This window comes from Saccostrea cucullata, unplaced genomic scaffold (genome assembly GCF_032062105.1).
Source record: "Saccostrea cucullata isolate Sc308-1 unplaced genomic scaffold, CSIRO_AGI_Scuc_v1 ctg3212, whole genome shotgun sequence".
Lineage (NCBI taxonomy): Eukaryota > Metazoa > Mollusca > Bivalvia > Ostreida > Ostreidae > Saccostrea > Saccostrea cuccullata.
This window is the reverse complement of record NW_026940079.1, coordinates 73,626-96,405: the sequence shown is the minus strand read 5'-3', so window position 1 is coordinate 96,405 and position 22,780 is coordinate 73,626. Positions and strand designations below refer to the sequence as shown.

Here is a 22,780-nt window from a genome sequence, read left to right as displayed (position 1 = left end):
TAATTCTTGATATTATACAGAAAAATTAACTTCAAATCTGTGTCCAAGTACCTTTAAGCTGTTCGTCTCCCTGTAAATCCAACTTTCTGTTTGTCCATCCTACTTTAATTTTTTTTACCTATTTTGGTAACGCTCTTGGAAATTTTACTGAATTTTATCAGGACAGTACAATGTAAACATGATAATTTGAAATATTTTCATCTCAGGAGGTCATGAGATTAGCGTTTCCAAACCAATTTTTGGGATTACTCTGTTAAGTCTAGTTGTAATTACTGGAAAGGAGAAGGAATGGTTTCCATACAAATTTTGCCTGTGATTTTCTAAAAAATGAAACTGGTGTAAAAGTTGAAAATTCATGCTTTTTTAAATAATTGAAATTCAATGCAGAAAAAAAAAATCATCCAAGTCATTTTTCTCACATTTGTTTTTAAATGTTCATTATGACGTCATAATTATGTGCATTTTCCCGTATTTTCTTAAAAAGTTGCAGAAGACACCAATTTTCAATGGAATTTTCTTTCAGATAACATTGTCCACAGGCATCGCCCACAAAGATCTTGAGATATTTGATTTGTTATTGAATTTTGCTCAAAATATCAAAAAATTAACGTGGGCGACGGCTGTGGACACTGTTTTCTAAAGGAAAATAATCTTTGAAATGTGCCATTTTGAGGCCTTTTCTGTTGAAAATAGAGAAATGCTTCACATTAATGACGTCATATTTGCAGAATGGTAAACCTAAATGCCATATTATTTCCTGATTTATCAGAGTCATTTATTAAACTAATATTTAAGCCAGTTTCAAAACTTTTTGATGTCATTAAATTATTAGGTCGTAATAAATCTAAAACAATACCTTCTTCTTTGGATTATCTTCCTTTATAAAATTAATACATTTCTCATCTTCTTCTTTTGTGTCTGCTAAAATTATTTGCTATAGTTAATTATACTTTTGAGAATGTTAAACAATATTATGAAACGTAAAAAGAGGCAGCACTCGAAAGCTCTTTTACAGAAGTTTTCTACATTGAAGGAGAATAAGATTGATTGAATGTTTATTGTTTGACCTCCCATTCGACAAATTTTTTAGTCATAAGGAGACTTCACTATATATATAACGGCAAATGGTTTCAAATTTTGACCTTTGCTTAGAACTCAGGTCCATTGAGCAGTGAGAGGTCTTCATCGTGCCAACTCCAGTCGTGAAACGGCGCCAGGGTTTTAAAGGTCTCACATTTTTTTTATTGACTTGGCGGAGTCTTGACCGAGGTTCGAACTCACGATCTCCCTATCATGAATCGAGCACTCTAATGACTGAGGTACCGTAAAGAGTTTGAAGGCGAATGAGACAATGTGTTTTAGTGACGAGAGAATTATAGGGAAAATGAATTTTAATGAGTAACTCGACTATCAAAAAATTTTTTTGCATTAATATGAATACAATGCAAAATTATTATCCTGATGAATCTTCATTAGCATGAAGTAGAGTAGAAAAATATCAGCCCAGTCTCTTGTTTTTCTCAACCCACTGCTCTGACTCCATATAGCTTTTTCAAAAAGAAGCGAAAAAGAATTCTGAAGTAACGATTAAAACTCATTGTTTACCGATCCGACATCTATCAATAATATGTTGATAAGAGTTATTTACAACTGGTTTATGACATTTTATCTTCATGGTAAGTAAAACTATGTAAATGCAGTAACACATGGCACCATTGCTAGCAGTATTTTATCATCTGAATGGAGACCAAGCAGTTGACACCCTGAGCGTGAGGGAGACATCTATGCACATGATATGCACTAAACCAAGCAAAGTGACTGATTGTATGATTATGACGGTTAACAACTTAAAGCTTAGGTAGTCTAACCATCATTGCAAAGTTGACAAGTTTATGTCGAAAACTGCGTTGCTTTTTCAAGCACGTAATATTGGCCGGTACTTTTATTTTGTTTTTCAGCGTCATATCCTTTCTCAAGCGTGTCAACTTTTTCTAAGGAATTTCTTATGTCTGTTGCTTTAAATGGCATCACATCTTCTTCATCAGTCAATCCTGATAAAGACGGATTCGCCTTGGCAACATCGGTTTGAAGATGACCTCTTCTTAATTCATCTGTTTCATACAAGTGGTTATACGCATGAGTTTCATCTGCTGTTGGGAGATGTTCAGAGATGTTCTGTTGTTCTTTATTTCCAATTGCATTGGAACCCGTTTGGAGATTTAGCTGAAAATTATCAGAGTGTCAATTAAGTGCTTCAACAAAAAATTCTGTATGGGTTTCTGTGGATATATATTATCATTGATATTCATAATTCCATATTGAATTCATTGTAGATTTCCATATAACTGAAGACCTATTCCCCTCATATAATTTACTTGAATAATGTTAAAGGATTTTTTGGATATTGATTTTTAAAGTGTCAAAATTGACCATACTTAATAATCAAGATTTCTTTCTTTTGATTCTCTAACTTGCAAACTTTGCTACAGTCGACTGACTAGATGTCACAAAAAAGATTTTTTTAAATTATTAAAATATTTTTAACAACAAAAGCTGACTTCTGTTAGGGATTGCATGCGTATCATAGATCATCACGATGTTTATACGTGCATTTCGTGATTGACCGATCATTGTTCGGATTTTTATTCTTGTTTGGATTCTGAGTTGATGAAAAATTCAAAGTTTATTTTGTTATATGTCTTATAAATTAAAAGATAAGGGATTAAAAAGATAATAATTTCTTTCATTTTCACTTAAGTACAGTTTAAATCAGAAATGACTATATATCAAGCCGGGACGTTTTGGAGGGAAATGGTGACGTATAAAATATCTTTTTTTCTGCTTCTCAAATTTTAAACTGAAAACTGAATTTAGTTTCAAATTGTATGAAATCAAGGATCAAAAGACATTTCATAATGTAACGCAAATTATTATTTATTAATTACAGTTTTAGAGAACAAGGTACAATTTTAATACAACAAAATGAGCCCTGTATATTTTTAAAATATCAAAGTGATATAAGAAATTAAAAATCCATTTTTTTTCTGAATCAATGCCATGCAATAAGAATACACAATATTTTTTGGTCATATGACCTCCAAAAAGCTACTTATGACGTCATAAACTTGTGCATTTGCCGTATTTTTTCGAAAAAATGTTGCAAAAGACCTCAACTTTGAATGGAATTTTCTTTCAGAAAAAAAAACATACATTGTACTCTGCATGCATTTCTTACAAAGATTTTGAGATATGTGATTGTTCAAAGCAGTTTTGATAATATGTCCAAAAATTAAAGTGGGCGATTGTGGCCGATTCCCTTTTATAAAGGATATGGAGATAACGAACAGTATTCACTATCAAAGTCCAAAGTGCATAAAACAATACAAAATAGGAGAAGAGCAAATATGACCCTCCGAAAGATCAGACGTGGGATCAGGTGCCATGGAGAAGTGAGCATCCCCTGCTGACCGATCACACCCGCCGCGTGCTCCTTATCATGATCGGGAAATCACGGAAAAATCTGTCGTCAATTCAGTGTTAAAATAATGGACCATCAATTAGTGCAAAAAATGTCAGTCAGCTTTTGTTTCAAATGAATGATAAATTGCATTTGCTGACAAGGTCAGTATATCGATCATAGAATTTACGAAATAATGACTTTGAACGAAACTGTTGATATTCTTGTTTCATCATCATCATCATATTCATCTGCTCAACTCTAGTTTAAGTCAATTTTATAACTTTTTAAGAACAAAATAATTTTAGGGCACAAAAACGCCTACACCGTACCTTACATGACCTGTATATGAGATCAATATGATTTTCAAAAAAATTAGAACTTATGAGCCTTTGAAAACATTGAATTGAACAGATATGAGCAGATATCAGTAAAAAACGTTTTATAAAAATAAATATATATCAAGAATATTAATAAAAATATATAATCTAATTTTTTATTAGTTTGTTTATGTACACATGTAAATTTGGTACTTTCTTCTGATTAGACCCTTAAGCTTGAGAGACATCGGTTGATGCAAGATTTCCTCTTTAAGGAAGACACTTATTAGTATACAAAATTAATACACAAATGTACCATGTCATCATTTATTTCGCTGTATAATGCCAGGTTTTTCTTTTCTTGGTCTAGATCATTCTGCGTCCGATCTTCATGTTCGTATGATGGGTTTTGCAGATGGTGTAAAACTCGATTTTTTCTGGAACGATGAATTCAAATATAGAAAGAAAAACCGTGCATTTAATATGTTGAAAAAATATTACAGTCTATTCGGATATTCAAAAACCACGGTATGAAAACCGATGATAGATTAATGTTACAAAGTATATCGCTTGACACATGTATAAATCTACCAGAAAAGAAAATCACATATGCATGCTATTAATTGTTCATGTTCGTGAAAAACATTACGAACAAAATTTCTAGCATAAAGACATCAACAAACAAACTTTATTTTTAAAATTTCAAATTTCATTTAAGACATGTTGTACGTTTGTTTTAAACATATCTTATTGTATAATTTATACAAAGAGATTGGTTACAAGTTCTACAACTAAAAAAAGCCTTTCCTTTCCCTGATTGTACATATACGTTTAAATGCCACAAAGGGTAAAAAAAATGATAACTGAAGCTAAACACTGTCAAATAAAGACATAAATAGAGCATTGGAGGAATAAATTCCATTAGTCTTCTGTGAAAGTGTATACTAGTATTTCTTCTTTTTAATTTCAAATTCAAAAAAAAAATAGCTCGGTAAACAGCGTTAAATGACAGAAGAGCGTGATATGCCAGTTGGGAACTGCATGTTTTTTTCTTGAAAATATTTGATCAAATACAAACAATTAAAAGAACAATTTCTAAATTGAAGAAATTAAAAAAAAAAAAAACATGTTACAACGGAACGCTCGCAAACTTACTCCTCTTGGAAAAATGACTGTAATAAAAACTTTACTAATTCGTAAGTTAAATCATCATGTCCTTTCTTTACCAAATCCTAATGATGATGTCATGAGTGATTTTAAAAAAAAGACTTGTATAATTTCCCTTGGAATAATAAAACTCAACAAGAGGCCCATGGGCCACATCGCTCACCTGAGCACTGTGGCTAGGAAAAAGCAGAATTGGTTTATACTTGAAAAGCTTTAATCCAAAACTAGTCCCAAGACCAATCATGGCTTTGCTATTCTTGAGAAGAAGATTTTTAAAGAATTTTCCTATACATTTCTATGTAAAACTTTGGTCGGCCATTTTGGCCCCGCCCTACCCCTGGGGGTCATGATTTGAACAAACTTGAATCTACACTACCTGAGGCTGCTTCAATATAAAATATGATCAATTATGGCTTTGCTATTCTTGAGAAGAAGACTTTTAAAGAATTTTCCTATATATTTCTATGTAAAACTTTGGTCGGCCATTTTGCCCCTCCCTACCCCTGGGGGTCATGATTTGAACAAACTTGAATCTACACTACCTGAGGCTGCTTCCATATAAATATGATCAATTATGGCTTTGCTATTCTTGAGAAGAAGACTTTTAAAGAATTTTCCTATATATTTCTATGTAAAACTTTGGTCGGCCATTTTGGCCCCGCCCTACCCCTGGGGGTCATGATTTGAACAAACTTGAATCTACACTACCTGAGGCTGCTTCCATATAAATATGATCAATTATGGCTTTGTTGTTCTTGAGGAGAAGATTTTTAAAGAAATCTCCTATATATTTCTATGTAAAACTTTGGTCGGCTATTTTGGCCCCCTCCTACCCCCTGGGGTCATGATTTGAGCAAACTTGAATCTACACTACCTGAGGATGTTTCCCTATAAGTTTCATCTTTCCTGGCACAGTGGTTCTTGAGAAGAAGATTTTTAAAACATGCCACAAAATTTTCATTAATTCCAAATTATCTACCCTTGAATGAGGGCGTGGCCCTTCATTTGAACAAACTTGAATCCCCTTCACCCAAGGATACTTTGTGGCAAGTTTGGTTGAAATTGGCACAGAGGTTCTTGAGAAGAAGTAGAAAATGTGAAAAGTTTACAGACAGACGGACAGACAGACAGACAGACGAACAGACAGACGAACAGACAGACGGACAGACTGACGCCGGACAAAATATGATCAGAGAAGCTCACTTGAGCCTTCGGCTCAGTTGAGCTAAAAAGTTAAGAAAAAGGTAACGGTTCAAGAACTTAGATTTATGGGGCTTAAATATGATAGATTATTAAAATTTTTTTTACATCATTGAAATCTAGTTGGATAAGGCGGGTAATGTGCTCAAGTACAAAATGGGTTTTATTTCTTGAAGCTGAAGCAGAATTAGAAATAAGTACAAGTCATCTTTGGCTGTTTGGAATCTGAGTAATGTTCCATGAAAAATAAGTTTAGGAAAGATGTATTGGTCAGCTGGTGTAATGTAAATCAGGCTAAAGCTATAGCTGATTTAAGTCCTCTCCAAGAACAAATAAGGCATAATCCAGTTACCAATGGTGGCCAGCCAATTTTCATCAAAAGTTACTTTAATTCGGGCTTAGTTTTTATGAAATATTTCTTAGATTTAAATGGAAACTTTTACAATTTTGATTTCATTCAAAATGACATGAAGGTAAATACAAACTATGTTGAATATGCAGGACTAAGAAAGGCAATTCGAAAGAGACAATCCTGTTTTAAGAATTATAAAATAAAGCCAACTCCTAGACCACTGATCAAGCCTTGGAATTTTCTTAAAAAGTAAAAAAGGGTGTAAAGATATGTATAATGTTCTCATTAAGAAAAAAAGGGCAATATAATTTCAGTTATATAATGGAGTGAAAATGGTGAAGAATTTAGTGAAAATACTGTGGAAAAAGTTTTGAGCTACCTTTCAAAACAACCCAAGAATCAAAACTTCAATGGTTACAATTCCAAATCTTACATAGAATAATTCCTGCTAAATGCCATATTTTCAAATCAAGATATTGATTCATAATTCTGCTCCTTCTGTGAGAAGGATATTGAAACTATTGAGCACCTTTTTGTTGAATGTTCTGTTGTAAAAAGAAGTTTGGTAAGAAATTGAGGAAGGCACTTTAATTCCACTTCTAAAATTTCTAGGGGTTCATTTAAGAAATGAATTTAATTTTTGAAGATGCTTCATGATAAATATGACGGTGTGAAGCGTGGTAGTTCATATACCTCATGAATTTTCAAAAATTAAATTCATTTCTCATATTTACATAACTTTTCTGATGACTTGCCAAAAATTTACGCCGTTCGACTGTCATTTTTAAAACAAAACAGTGTGCACTATATTTTTGACTTTTTGACGTCAAGAGCGGTATTATGACGTAACAATGGAGATATTCATGCTTATTCGTGATACATACGTAATGTAGTTCATGAGAAAATATACTGCATTTTATTTTGTAAAGAATCATAGGGGAAATTTATTGGAAATGTAAATATATCCATATGTGCTCTTTACATAATTGAATTGTTTATAGAATTTTTTCTGATCGATGTTTGATATCTTTACCTCTTAGATTATTTCTTAATCTTCACACCAATTGTCCTTAATTTCAAGTATGTGGAAATGACAAAATCGTGACGCCATAGTGCATTGGCTGGTAAAAAATGAAGCCATCTTCAAAAGATGCAGTCATATAAGGTTGCAAGTGATATTTGCCATCTAAAACTAATAGATTCAGTTTTAATTATCGAGATTCACATCGCCAAAGAAAGCTAATTTCTCAAGTGCTTCTAATGGTTGTAAAATATTTTGACTGCATTAAAAAATGTCTTCTGTTGGTAAACAAGGCATTTAATTGATAACATACGCCTATAGCATGACAGTGTTGTGCATATAAAACACTGACAAAAGATTTAAAATTGATCGGATAATGATGATAAACTCACAACGTAAGATAATTGTACTTGATATCATAGAACAGGTAAAGTCACTTTTTAAAGCAATATGAGCTGCATGTTTTACAACAGAAAAAAGTGTTGCATATTTGTAATTAACTATTTCAATGACAGAAAAATATAACATTTATAAACTGCTGTTGTTCATATTTGCTATAAAAGAACTTTTTATACGCTTTGATTGAAGCAAAATTAAATTAAATTATTGTCGTCCTGTACAATAATGATTTCTTATATAATACTGCATATTCGGTTGTACAGAAATATTTTTTCTGCTACATTTCTAAACTTTATTTTGTTTTTATTGATCATAAGGGTTTAAATTACACACAAATTAATCATAAAAACACATTTTACCAGCAAAAATAAATTTCAAAAATGCAGCTCATATTGCTTTAAGTGTAATGAAGGTATGGGAAAATTAGTTTGAGCCATTTGATTGATTGATTGATTGCATACTGTTTAACGTCCCTCTCCAAAATATTTTACTGATATGGAGACGTCAACATTGCCGGTGAAGGGCTGCAAATTTAGCCCTATGCTCGGCACTTACGGCCTTTGAGCAGGGAGGGATCTTTATCGTGCCACACCTGCTGTGACACGGGGCCACGGTTTATACGGTCTCATCCGAAAGACCGTTCCATTTAGTCGTCTTTTACGACAAGCAAGGGGACTGAGGACCTATTCTAACTCGGATCCCCACGGGACTTGAGTCATTTGAAGATATTACAATGAAGATATCGGCAAAAACGACTCTTGTAAGCGATACAGCAGTCTAGCATTATACATATATCACATGGCTTCAAGGGTGACATTATACAATTATTGACTTTTGATGAAGTCTACTCGTGACTATACAGACCTGGTAAGGTATTGGTTGACCGAGGCCGAAGGCCGAGGTTAACCAATACCTTACCAGGTCTGTATAGTCACGAGTAGACCGAATTCAAACGTCAATAACCGTTTTATTAAATGATGAGGAATTTTACAACACTGCTGACTCTTTCATGCTTGTCTCCATCAAATATAAACATCCATAATGTAAAGTGTAATTACACTTTTTACATGTTGATATACTTCAATAGCTAAACAAATATTAGTTAAAAAGTTAAAAACAATATTAATAAACAATAAATACTCAACCATTTACTTTCAAAAGTTCGTAATCTCCTTGGTAATGGCGTCTGACATGTTTACATTCAAACCGACACATGCTTTGAAACACGCAATCTGATTGGTCGAAAAAGCTGTAAGCAAATCTATGGTTGGTCGAGAGGGAAAACCCGAAGAAACCTCCCAGAACGTCATTTGAGGTGAACTCACTCTGAGGTACACACCAGTAAATGGCGTCTAGACCAATCAGAGAGCACCAAAATTCCTTATCATTCAATAAACCAGAATATTTGCCCCGAGGTAACAGGAAAGCCCTGGAATGTTATGTCACCTGATGCCAAAGGGCAAATATTCTGGTATAGTCTCCCGAGACGCCATGTGGTATATGTTATATGACATTTTAAAAATTAAACGAAAATTTAAAATTATTCAAAATTGTTAAAATGTACACAAATAATCCAAAAATGCATTCTTGACGTTAAGAAATACGCTGTGTTGTTTACTTTTGCTTAGCAACCGACGTCATAAAATCTCGAACCCGAACTAAAATGCGTAACGTAAAAACACGTGAACGTGATCGAAATAGTGACATAACTGTTTCCGGCGAGGGTTGACATAACTGTTTCCGGCCGGACATAACTGTTTCCGGTGTGACTCGGCATTTTTCAGGGTTTATAGCGAAACTTATTACATTTGTGATATAATAGGAAAACTTATTCAAAAATGTTATATTATTATATGTTTCAAATGCAATGAAGCACATTCATATGTCGGTAATTTAAGGTTTCTTTTGTATATTACAACACTTTTGGCACCTTTACCTTCCTGAACTTGCAAGATTTTACATCTTAAATGAAACTTAGGATGTAGAGCATAATCCACTACAAAAACCTTTTGCATTTTTCAGTCTTTTTTTGGCAATTCAAGTTTAGGAATCTGACTGGCAGATTCATATCTCCTCACATAATTGACAATTTCTCTGTAAGAAACACAGCGTCACTGTATGCATTATAGTCCCTTTTTTTAAAGTCAGGAACTTGTTTATCCTATCTCTTTTTGACCAACTCAAAACAACTTAGTCTGTTTCATTTATTATCCATATGCAAGCCACTTTCCCTAAAAATTTCATATCAACTGTACTATTTAACGAAAGATTTCTACATGTAAGTGTGATGCACCCTTTTGGTTGAACTGTCCGTAAGTTGAGACATAAAAAGACTGAACAAAGAATGAATACAGTTGCAGAAAATTTATTTCATGGATTTTCAGACAATAAGATGTGACCGACAAAGAAATAATTAAGATGGTGGCGATTCTTACCTTCTTAATTTTTAGATGATATGGGTAAATATTTATATTATGTATTTTTTTAAAATTGTAATGTCAAGTACATATGATGCAATCAGATAAAAAAAAGTATACAAACTGTCATTTCATTAATCAGCACATGTAATGTTTAATCTATGCGTTCAGAAAAAAAGATAAAAATCATCTCAAAAATATAGTTTGCCATTCAGTGTGAATAAAATGATATCTATAGGAGTTAGGGTATTTTGGTTTCGGTCTGATTAATATCATAAACGATTGGAATGTAAATCACTTGATGTAAGATTTTTGGGGTTTTCCGTTTGCCTTTTACCGTTTTTAGTTTTGAATCATACGAAATTTTTGAAGAGTAACGATTGTAAAAAGAGGAAAATTGATATAAAGTTACCTTTTTTGTCCTCTCTTTTCCCTCATTCGAATACATAAGAAACCAAAAGTTGTGATGAGTGATCCACACAAAATGCCACCAATGACAGAGGAGACAATGATTACACTTAAGGAATCACCTTGATGAGTAAAAAAAAATTGCATTTTAAAATTGAGCGAGGATTAATTGGGTGATAAATGTATTCTGAGTTGGTGCATTTTGTTTTTACAGATTAACTTCGTTTCTTTATTTAAATGAAAGAGACGGTGCAAAAACAAAAATATTATTAACAAAATTAAAATTACCTTTCTTTTCGCCAGTAAACGGTAAAATATCAGAAATATTCTCAGCTGAAAGAACAATGTCTTCATTATTGAAAGAACACATGTTAATCAAAATGTTTACCTTCTTTTTGTTGATTCTCTCTCTCTCTCTCTCTCTTAATTTGGATTGAAAAATTATTTGCTTTTTAAAGCTGTTTGATAGTTCAAGACTACAAAACACTGATGTTTTATGTAGTTTTGTCGTTTGTTAAATCCCAAACAGCAAGAAATTAACAGTTTAATGAATACAATGCACTTGTCAATCTGAGGTCATATCGCAAGTGAAGAACTGATCAATTTCATCTTATGAGAAATTAGGAAAATGTATTTTGTAATTAAAAAAACATATTTGCAGAGATACAGGATGCTATCAACTTGAATGCAATGTCAACTTAAACTTTTTTTTCATAAGCTTCCGTACATTTCGTATGTAGTAAAATAATATTTTCAAATATATATTTGAATGCAGATTCATAGGAGGGTAAATGAAGGTTCCAATTCTTTCTGGCATAATCTCAGGGAGCATTAAGAAACAATGTACTGTGAACTCACTTATTGTTGTGGGAGTATAATCTTCGCTGTTTTCGGGGGAAGGAGAGACCCATATATTCATATCAACCATGAAAATGTAAAATTTCATAGGTATTAGATATTGTTACTTCAAACCTCGAAAATTTGACCCCACAAAATACTTGATTTTACAGTAAAATTCTACGAACCTTGTGTAGTCTTACAATTAAATAAGACATCTCTATTTACTGAAGTTTCTTCTCATCTCACAAAACTGATTATTTTCGTTCCAATCGGTGTAAAACAAAACCCTTTCTTATTTGCCAACCTTTTAATAGCAGAGTTGTTGATGGGCGGAGTTAAATCAAAGAAGCACAGAAACCCAAGATACGAGGGTTGTCCAAAAAATTTGTGTAAAAATGCTTAACTTGCTATATAAAATCCACAACGATTTGTACGATAGTATTTTATAATAAACCATTATTGAGTCAATATATACTGACACGCAAAAGAAACGCAACACCCTACTTTAGGGGGAAATAATTATGTAAAGTAAAGAAATTTGTATCATAAAATTATGAATATCTTCAATTTGGTTAACATCAGTAAATTAACGGTTGAACGATTTCCAAACCATAACCGGAAGTCAAGTTTTAGTCTGCTTTACAGAAATCAAAAATTGCATGTTTAACAAAACATTTGGCAGTATTATGGAGGTTTAAGGGTTTTGTACTGTTCGTTATAAGTAATGCAGAAATATTTCAAAAAATAAACTTTACTTTCGTTTCCCGAAAAAATGCTAAGGCTACTTGAAAATGGCTTATGTACGCATTTCAATTGCTCTAGCTGGAAAATTTCAATGTAAAGGTGATGGAGAGTTGCTGATGCGAAATTTCACTACATTGCGCTTCAACAGGGTCTTACGTATCATATGCATTAAGGACAGTCCTTGTATCAGAAGTCCAAGGGTGACTTCAGTGCTCTAAGTTAGAGAAAATTCGACCTAATTAATTGACAAACGGACATTTAAAAATGTCAAAGAATAATTCCTTCGCGAAGATCTCGATATTATGAACCTATTGTATCTTAGAAATTAAGCTGCAATTGTTGTTTAGGGCAGTTTTGCAAGTTTTACTTGAATGGCTGGGAGGGGGTGTTTTAACAGTCATATTTTAATTAGTAAAGTAAACAGATAAACATTTAACATTTTTATCAAATCTCTGATGTTCTACAAAGTGAATTTAGCCTTACTTTATTCGCTATTGAAAATCATAAGATAAAAAATCAAACATTTGTAAATTACTGCTTGTTGCGTTTCTTTTGCGTGTCAGTATACAAAAAAAAAAATAAAATAAAATAAAACAGTGCACATTATCTAATGAACATTATAGCTGTAAATATTTTGTATAATTAAGCTGCACGGACTAATCTGATCTATCGCTTATTACATGATGAAGTCCAAAATATGGATTTTGAATTTTTATCGCATGTTCATGGACACGTGCTATTTTTCTTTATAATGCCACACTGTCAAGTGAGTGCAATTTATGAATAGAAAATAATCTATTTAGATTTTAAAATTCTAAACAATACACAATACAAGTTTACGAGCACATCGTATACACAGGCTGCAAAGATCTGTCCCACTGGGCTAGATTTATAACAACATCATGCATAGGAATATCCAATCTTTATCAAATCACAGTGGTTTTGTACTTCTTGTAGTGTCTCTGAAATTTTACACACCGTTGAAAAAAATCTTTTACACCAATTACAAATTACTGAACTAAATATATTCCAATAAATTCATGCTGTTTTAATACATATTTTGTTTTTTAGACGTTTCAATCATATTAAAGCATAATTGTATGATTGATGTTATCCTGTTAGGATGGCAGACGTCGCTTTTTCTGTCAATTTTTCAAACATACTTTTTGCGGTTTTCGCTTAATATTTTCAATGTCAATATAGTAACCAATACAAATGTTTCAGAAAATTGCGATAACCGATTTATTTGTAATATGTTTAATTTTCAATCAGCTTTGATGCATTTAATGAAGAAAATAATAATTTCAATCTGGTCACTTTATTAAAAGGTTTATGGCATTTAAATTACCTCGGTCCTTGCGCACTATCGGCGACCTTTAATGACAGTTATTTTTTGCAAAAAAATCATTTCTAACTATACAAGACAAACTATTCAGATTTGGATTTTCAAATATAATATTTTGGTATACAATACGCATGTCTTGAACCATTCATTCATTTCATTTCACTTTTAAAAACGCCATTGTCCACGAACTTTTTGGACAACCCTTGTAAGTGTTACGACAGTTTGGCCCTAGCAGCTTGCATATACGAAGTATTTAAACTATAATGCTCATTTAAAAGTCCACGAACTTAACCCTCGTATTTGGTGCTCAAGAGAATTGGAAACTTATATTTAGATTTCTTGGTAATATATGCTTCATATATATCGAAGAAAAAGATTTCAAGAGATATATTCTAAAAGGATGAATCAACATGGGTTCACAGAATTTTTTGCAAAGAATTTAAGATATAATGTTTAAAAAGAATAAATATAATGAATCAAATTATGATTTTTAATTTGACTATGACCATACGATATTGAAATTTATAGATGAGATAAAACTGCAAGTAAATCTATTAAAATCATGTGACTCCCACATCACGTGAAAAGAACAATTTTCTTAATTTGGAAATTGTCGATTTACCAATTTGGCATCTTAACTACATGCATATTGCGTTGTAAAATTTAAATTAAAGTAGATAAATATCGCACACAGGCATGCAAAGCAATAAAAAACACCTTAGGCGACAAATCACCAAAACTAGTTTGATGTCGATGGAGAGTATTAATGGTTATATGATTCAGGAACAATTTTGTCAAAAGAAAAAGGAATAAACTTGTGGACCATGAAAGTCTCAGCTCCATTAAATCAAAATTTATGAACAAATTTAAAGTTTCTGCATACAAACAAACAGACAGAAATACATGACAAAAACTATACATCCCGAAACTACGATTACAGGGGCATAAAAATTTAAATTCATGGAAAGGGTTTCATCACAGTAAAGACGCACGTGCAGCATGAAAGTCCTAATACGAGGGTTGATCCAAAAGTAATGTCACTGTGTCAATATCTTTAATATTTGGCGTCATATTATCAAAAATAGTATACCAAAAGATGCATGAAAATAATTCTAATCAAAATTGAAAATTTCATTCAATAATATTTACTTGAATTAATTTTATAGACGTTTAAAATATTACACATAAGGGGTGTCGCCGCGTCACAACTAAACGTCAAGATTTAAATTGTGAAATTGTTAGAATGAAAAAAGACATAATATAAAAAGCATCTAAAAAACATCTAAGCTTCCAATATTTTAAAAGACAAAATTTTACGACATTTTCTAGTCTTAAGTTGAAAATAAAATGACGTCATTGCTTTTTGATCATAAACATAGTTGTTTTAATCTGCTGGAATGAACACTAGAAATTTCTAAAATGAAGAAAAACCGCTGAAACGATCTGTAATGCGTTTTTGCTTCAAGATTGGGAGATCGCCCATAGAAACAGTTACGATGATAATCAGATACACAGAGGATTGAATGTGAATGAGAGACTTGTTTATAGATGGTTTTCGCGATTTTTAGCTGGTCATGGGTCACTGAATGATCAGCAGAGGACAGAAAGACCGAAAAAGGGAGGTCGGGGGCAAACGTTCTTGAAATGGTGTCTGACTTCTAAAAAGAGAGACGATTAGAGCGATATGAGAAACTTTAAGTTTTTCTTATGGTACTGTTCAAAAATTTTTGATAGATAACTAAATTATATATAGACTGAGTTTACAATGGTAGCCAATAATTCTTTTAAAAAGAGAAACATATGTGAATGTGTCCATGAATCTCAAATATTTTTAATGAAACGAAGGGGAAGCGTTTAAGTGTATGACGCCGCGTATCCACCATAATTATGACGTTATTTTGGTGCGGCGACTACCATAATTGCACTTTATATATAATGCGATATTTTGAAAAGTATACATCATTTTAATTTGAATATCACAGGACTGATTAACAATATATATAGCTTCGATCATGTGTAATTTCGTTAATTTACGTCGACTAGAAGCATTTTTATCGAAGTTGTGACATTACTTTTGGATCAACCCTCATACCAAGTGTTCAAAAGTAATTGCCAAAGTTCTACTTGGGTAAGTTAATTTTCGCCAAATTAAGTGGCCTTGTCACAAGAAATAAAGATTTATACTGAGGACGTCTTTAATTTCAAGTGTCTAAAATTTCACGGTTTGTTAGAAAGTTACCTTTCACTGTGGTTTTAATTTCATAGTTGATCGTTTATAAATATTCAGGTACTAAGTCTGTTTTTCGCCATAACTGAAGTGAAATAATTATCACAATGGCTTATAATTCGCTGAATGTTTTTTTTTTAAATCGTGAACGTAGAGAAATTAAAAGCACTGTCTTGTATTCACTTCTACAGTAATATGAGAACAATTGCTCCATGAACTTATGAACTTCATATTATGTTACAGTTTTTTTTTTCGGACAAACAGATAAAGAAAAAGGGACAGACGATAGACAAGGCAAATCATAATACCCCCATCTCTTTTACTACTGGGGCAAAATGGTACCAATTCTATATATGCTTTAGAATAATTAAAAGCTCTTCAAATAAAAACCTAAAACCTCTTATTTCTACGTTGGTGCAATTCTGGCACACAGATGAGCCCTTCAAAGATGTACAACCTGTAATAACAAGTTGACATCAATAAATTTAAGTCTGGGTAAAAAAAGAAAAATTCAATTAATGCTTCAGACATTTCTAATCTTTGTACTCACCGGTACATTCATAATGGTAATCTGTTATCTGCTTGAAAATACATTGTTTACAGAAGACAAAAAGGATCACAAAGAGTTTCCTTCCTGTTTAATATAAATAAAAAAAGAAAAAAGTATTGAAAGAACTGAAAGCCGGGCTCTAATTGCTCCAGTATTTATCGTATCCAAAATTAGTACATATTTATTTTTTTTCCTTTTGGCAATTGATTTTTAACAGGTAGAGTTTCTGTAATAATGATTTAAAACAATATCCTATATACCAGTAATTAAAATTAACAGTCCAGACCCCAAGATGTGCTATGATCTTAAAATCAAATAAAACATATTTCGAAGAAATTCTTGCATATCTTCTATTCAATCAGCATTTTTTCTCATAATTCAAAAATTCAGTCTTCGAATAATTAAAATAATGCAGAGGTGTTTTATAGACATTCTTTTAGTTTCCAACAAACAATACTTTTATCGCCAACTACATGTAGAAACACTGATACATGTACATTGTCAAGCGATTTCAAGCATGTTAATTTTTAAAATTCCAAATTACTATGCTATTAATTTGCAAAAAAATAAAACAGAGTCTCATCACTAACATGACATCCAATCGACGAAAACTATATGAAACATGAAACTCTTCAACAATTTCAACATTTCGAAAAGCCCGCGCTATTGAAAAAAGTTCGCTTACAATATGCATTCAACAGCGTATGTGCACAAATTGTTATATCACGATTATCCTTATAATGCGAATATCTAATTTCTCTTTCAGTTTAATTCTCGAGCAAAAATATTGATCATTTTCTTTTCCAATGATTGGGTTGCTATAAGTATTTATTTGTCTCGTAATGGGAGTACTATTTTGTTTATCGGAAGCTACTGCTTTGACGCTGTTTGGTGTTTTTAAATCAGCTTTTTATAGTAAGACTGTCGAACATGATGCCTATAGCCAGGACTTTCCTTTCAGCATAGTCCGGCTAATAAATTATATATATTACAAAATACAGTGAAACATTATTTTGGCGATTTCATTTAAAATCATCAGTTTTTTTGCAAAAAAGTTTTCTAAAAAACTAATGCATAGTATTACATGTACATGTATGTATCGTTTTGTAAGATATACAGCGGAACATTTCATGGTCATGATCACTATGACGTTATGCTATTTTTTTTTTTATTTAGTTTTTTTTTTTTTTTTTTGAAAATCGAACAAAGATAGAAAGTTTTTGTTTTACATTTTCTTCGAATATCAACAGAAATATTCTTTTAATGGTAAGAAAAGTACATTGTCGGATTCCGTTTAATTTATCTCTTTTCTAACCTTTTTTTAATTTGCTTATTGATGTCAGACATTCGAGCCATCAGTGTGTTGCTTCTTTCTCCTATCTAAATTCATTACATCCCGTGCATGTAAAAACAGAGATAACACTTCTTGTATCGAAACACATATTTGCATTGACATAGACATGTCCATTGCATTGAAAATCTAGTCGCATATCCTATCGCAATATCCTTTTAGATAATGTGTCCCAGGTCATTACATTTCGTATTGAAAAAATCATTTACTTAAATCAGATTCAAAAAGTACATGTATCCTTTAATTTTTTATTTTTGAGCTGGTTTTTAACATTTGATTCATTTGTTTACTGCATATGTGTTTTTATCTTCCTTTGTATTCTATTTGATTGTTATACGACTGATGTTTATTTTTCTACTTTCACTGGTTATTGGTATGAAGAAAGAATATAATTTCCTCTTCCTAGTTAAAAAAAATGCACTATCTCAAAAGTATAACCTTTATATAAATCAAAAAGTTTCAATTTGTGTTTACGGTGTTTTAGATATCTTAACTACCCTAGTCGATTTTTTCTTATATTTACCTCACAAACTATAGTGCGGACTCTTCTTATAATAGTCTAGAATGTATGCCCTTTGGGTATGATGTGGATGAAATGAACTGAAGCTAAATAGATAGTTTTCAATGAACCTAAATTTAGCAAAAGTTACCTCCCGTTGGCCGCCATATTTGAGGTCGACTCGGTCAGTTTTCCTCTTTGTCTTACCAAATTTAAGAAAATATAGCAGAAATTAATCGTGGAAAATATTTATCAATTTTTTTTAATAGAGGAGGCTTCCAAAATTTATATACTTCAATAAAATAATGATTCCGATTCAAATTAACAAATATTAAAATTTAAAGTTAAACAATGAAGGAATATGAACATTTGTACCTCCAGTATGGCGGCCAACGGGAAGTAACTCTTGCTAAATTAAGGCCCATCACAAACTATCTATACTGAAGAATATCTATGACCCTATATTTATCACAATCAACCATCCAGCTAATGTTTGGTTTGTTTTTCCCTTTTTTCAATAACATCAGGAAAAAGGTTTTTATAACATTGTAGAACCAATGTACTTCTTCTCTGTGCTATTCATTTGCTATTAATCCTCGATCACGTACATGTACATGTTCGATGAATGTTGACAATTGTAAGACAATTCCAATGAATTCAAATTGGAATACATGGCAGAAATATTTCACACAAATTGTTATTGTCATTTTTTTGTCAGTTGAAAAAAAAACTTTTGGGTAATAATGACAAATAAATATCGTAACGGAAAAACGTAGTATATTCTTGAAAGAGCCCTTTAATTATGCTCTTGAAGGTGCATGGACACATATTTGAAGTTAATATATTCTGTATAATAGTATGACATATATTTTGATAGCGTTTCACACAAAAATATATTTCAAAAATCATTTCTTTTAAAAGTTATTAAAATTTTTTAGACGCGTTTGATTGACACATCCTTGCACTTTCAAAAATTTTAATTTTATTCTAAATAATTAGGAAAAGTGACAATCTTCTTGTGTATAAATGAAAAACATCAAAATTTCTTTCGAACATTTTTTCTCTGAATTTTCTGGATTAAAGTCTTAATATTTTTCATTAATACACAACAAGCTTGCCACTTTTCCCAAGTATTAAGAATAAATGTAGAATTTGTGAGAGTACAAGGATGTGTCAATCAAACCCACCAAGTTTCAATAACGTTAAGATGAAATAAAATTTTAATATATTTTTGTGTGAAATACTATTAAAAGATATAATTCGTGATATTATACAGTATACAATTATTTAATGCCTGAGCAGTCAATAGACCAGAATATTTTTCCCGAGGTGCAGGGAACAGCTCAGTGTGTTCTATTGCCCGAGGCCGCTAGCCACTGCGCTGTTCCCTGCACCACGGGGAAAATGTTCTGGTCTATTGACTGTTCAGGCATTCAATAATTGTTTTATTACCTAATTTTATTTTCCGTATTAAGTGTTCACAATTGTATATTCTGTACAGAAGGTTACCATACCATATTGTAAATTTATACCTAAATATGGTGCATATGTAATAATAATTAAAGATTGATAGTATAGAGTATTTTTTAAATTCCCCTCGAAATTTTTTTTACTCATACGGAGACGCCACCACTTGTCGGTGGAAAGGGACCTTTTTCGTGCCAGCACTGCAGCAGTGCACTAACTGCGACATGCACGGGACCTCGGTTGATAGTAAGGCTAGGCAATAATATCGATATTTCAATATATTGCAATACAATGGAAAAAAAATATTGTATCGCAATACGATTTTGTAATATCGATATATTGGTAATATGCTTAGATGAAGGAATTTTGTCATTAAAATGATTAAATATAAAAATGGACTTGTGAAAATTTGTTATTAAGCCAAACAGTAAGACAGAAGTTGTTTTATGGGAACATTTAAGAGCATAACTTAAAATTAAATCAACAAGATTTTTTTTCCCATGTTGGTTACTTATCATAGTTATGTAAATTATGCATGTAAATTTAAATAAATATAATAAGAAAATGCCATTTTTATTACATTGAAAATATTGCAATACATATCGCAATACAGTTAAAAATATCGCAGAATACAGCAATACAAAAATTCGGGCCAATACCCAGCCCTAGTTGATAGGTCTCACCCGAACGACCGGTCTCCACGTCCCACAGTGTATTAATTTAAAAAGTAATTCTCATTAAATAAAATATCCGACTATTAAAATCACACAATTTTTAAAACCAATGTCGAAAGATCGAATAAGATGATTGTTTACCATGCCTGTGCAGTGTCATAAACAACTTAATTTGAAACCCGGATCGTTTTTTTCCGAAATTTTACGGTCACTAATGTGCAGTCTTTGACCGGGCAATTAAAAGTTCTTGACCGGGCAAGTTTTAACATCAACAGTGAATACATTGGTTTGAAAAGATAAGAAAAACTGAAAACACATACAGAATAGATGAAAATATTAAATTTATAAAAAAAAAAACAAAAAAACAAAATTCATTGGATTAGGTAATAAAAAATATTAACAAATCTGAGTCCATGAACCTCTAAACACTAAGAAATGTTTTGTGAAATAACAAAAATACTGTCAGTATTAACCTATGCTATAAGACATAATACTTGGTGAAATCAAGGCCCTACTTTCGCCTTTAATTTGTAATCACAAAATAAGTTTAATTAGTTACATGTATACGTGTACACATTTACAGAAACTCATATTCAAGACTTACCTAATTTAGTTGCCATACTTCTTTCTTATCAGTGTTTAAACGAAAAACTTTTTGTATAAACGTATCATATAAGAAAAAAATGTCAAGAATATACAATGATTTCCTTGTTTGAAATATAGCGATAAAACTTGTTTCCTTGTATCATTTTAAGTATGTTATTCTTCTGTTTATATATTACGTAAACTGTACTTGGAAACATTTCAAATTGCCTTGGGAAAACATAACTTAACAAGAGGCCAAGGGGCCACATCGCTCACCTGAGCAATTGGATAGGAAAAAGCACATATATGAGATCAGATCTGAAAGTTTACTGAAGGGGGGGGGGGAAGGGGGTTTGAATTTTAACCCCCAGGGGTCATAATTTGAACAAACTAGAATCTACAATACCTGAGGATGATTCCCTATAAATATCACTAAGCATGGCTTTTAAGTACTTGAAAAGAAGATTTTAAAAGGTTTCCCTATATATTCCTATGTAAAACTTTGATCGGCCATTAGGCCCCACCCTACCCCCGGGGGTCATGATTTGAACAAACTTGAATCTATACTACCTGAGTATGATTCCACATGAGTTTCATCTTTCCTGGCCCTGTGGTTCTTGAGAAGAAGATTTTTAAAGATTTTTCCTATATATTTCTATGTTAAACTTTTATCGGCCATTTTGGCCCCACCCTACCCCTGGGGGTCATGATATAAACAAACTTGAATTTACTCTACCTGAGGATGATTCCAAGTGAGTTTCATCTTTCCTGGCCCAGTGGTTCTTGAGAAGAAGAGTTTTTAAAAATGCCATTAATTTTTCTCTAATTCCGAATTATCTCCCCTTGGAAAAGAGCGTGGCCCTTCATTTGAACAAAATTGAATCCCCTTTACTCAAGGATACTTTGTAGCAAGTTTGGTTGGGATCGGCCCAGTGGTTCTTGAGAAGAAGATGAAAATGTGAAAAGTTCACGACAACAACAACAACAACGACAGACGACGGACAAATTTTGATCAGAAGAGCTCACTTGAGCCTTCGGCTCAGGTGAGCTAAAAAGGTATAAGTAGGGAGATAAGAACAATACATGTATATACTTCCTACGATTTGTTAATACATATAAATATAATACACTCTTTCAATGATTAAGTAATTAAAGACGAGAGAAAGAGAAGACATGTTTTTTTTTATTGTTAACTGCCCTAGAAATAAACAACGTTATTCAGTGAACATGGCGTTATGAATAGCAATTGCTCTGTTGGCATATTCCATGCTGCGCTAACGCATCATGAAAATTTGCCAGCAGAGCTATTGTATTCATAATGCCATGTTCCCTGAATAATCGTTGTTTATTACTTATATTTGCATTCTTTGATATTTCCAAGAATATCAGAGGAATTCCTGACTTACATAAGGACGCGGCTTCTTGTCTTCAGTAATGAAAAACATACAGCTTTGAAATCAGTACACCTGACCAATGATCTTTTTCTCTAATAAATACAAACAAATTATAAAGTATTTCCCTCTCAAACACAGTTATCTGGATACAAGCAGCGCCGTCATCACATTCTCTTAAGCAGTTGTGACGTCATCGATCAACGTTATTGAAACACTCTGACAAAAATCAATAATTTAACCTTATGATGACAAATGAGAATGCTTTTATAATGATTATTACTCCAGAATGCGTTTCTATGATTTTTTAAAAAAGATTTTTATATTTATTTTTTAAAGCTGAAATCCTTCTTGAAGTATTTATAC

General features: G+C 32.0%; 1 protein-coding gene across 1 annotated transcript; it reads right to left on the bottom strand.

Annotated features, from left to right (window-relative positions):
• Nucleotides 1-1,808: 1,808 nt before the first annotated feature.
• Nucleotides 1,809-21,161, bottom strand: LOC134254717 (uncharacterized). Its single transcript, XM_062737249.1, has 7 exons — nucleotides 21,043-21,161; nucleotides 16,448-16,531; nucleotides 16,295-16,354; nucleotides 11,030-11,074; nucleotides 10,746-10,863; nucleotides 4,094-4,214; nucleotides 1,809-2,223 (listed from the first exon to the last, which is right to left on the bottom strand). The coding sequence occupies exons 1-7, from the start codon at nucleotides 21,056-21,058 to the stop codon at nucleotides 1,891-1,893; spliced, it is 777 nt and encodes a 258-aa protein (XP_062593233.1). The 5' UTR covers nucleotides 21,059-21,161; the 3' UTR covers nucleotides 1,809-1,890.
• Between the last annotated feature and the right edge of the window lie 1,619 nt (nucleotides 21,162-22,780).

Coding starts and splice junctions, on each gene's coding strand:
- LOC134254717 (XM_062737249.1), bottom strand. Junction 10,864..11,029: donor GTTTACTGGCGAAAAGAAAG/GTAATTTTAATT, acceptor TTACTCATCAAG/GTGATTCCTTAAGTGTAATC. Junction 4,215..10,745: donor GAAAAGAGAGGACAAAAAAG/GTAACTTTATAT, acceptor TCATCGTTCCAG/AAAAAATCGAGTTTTACACC.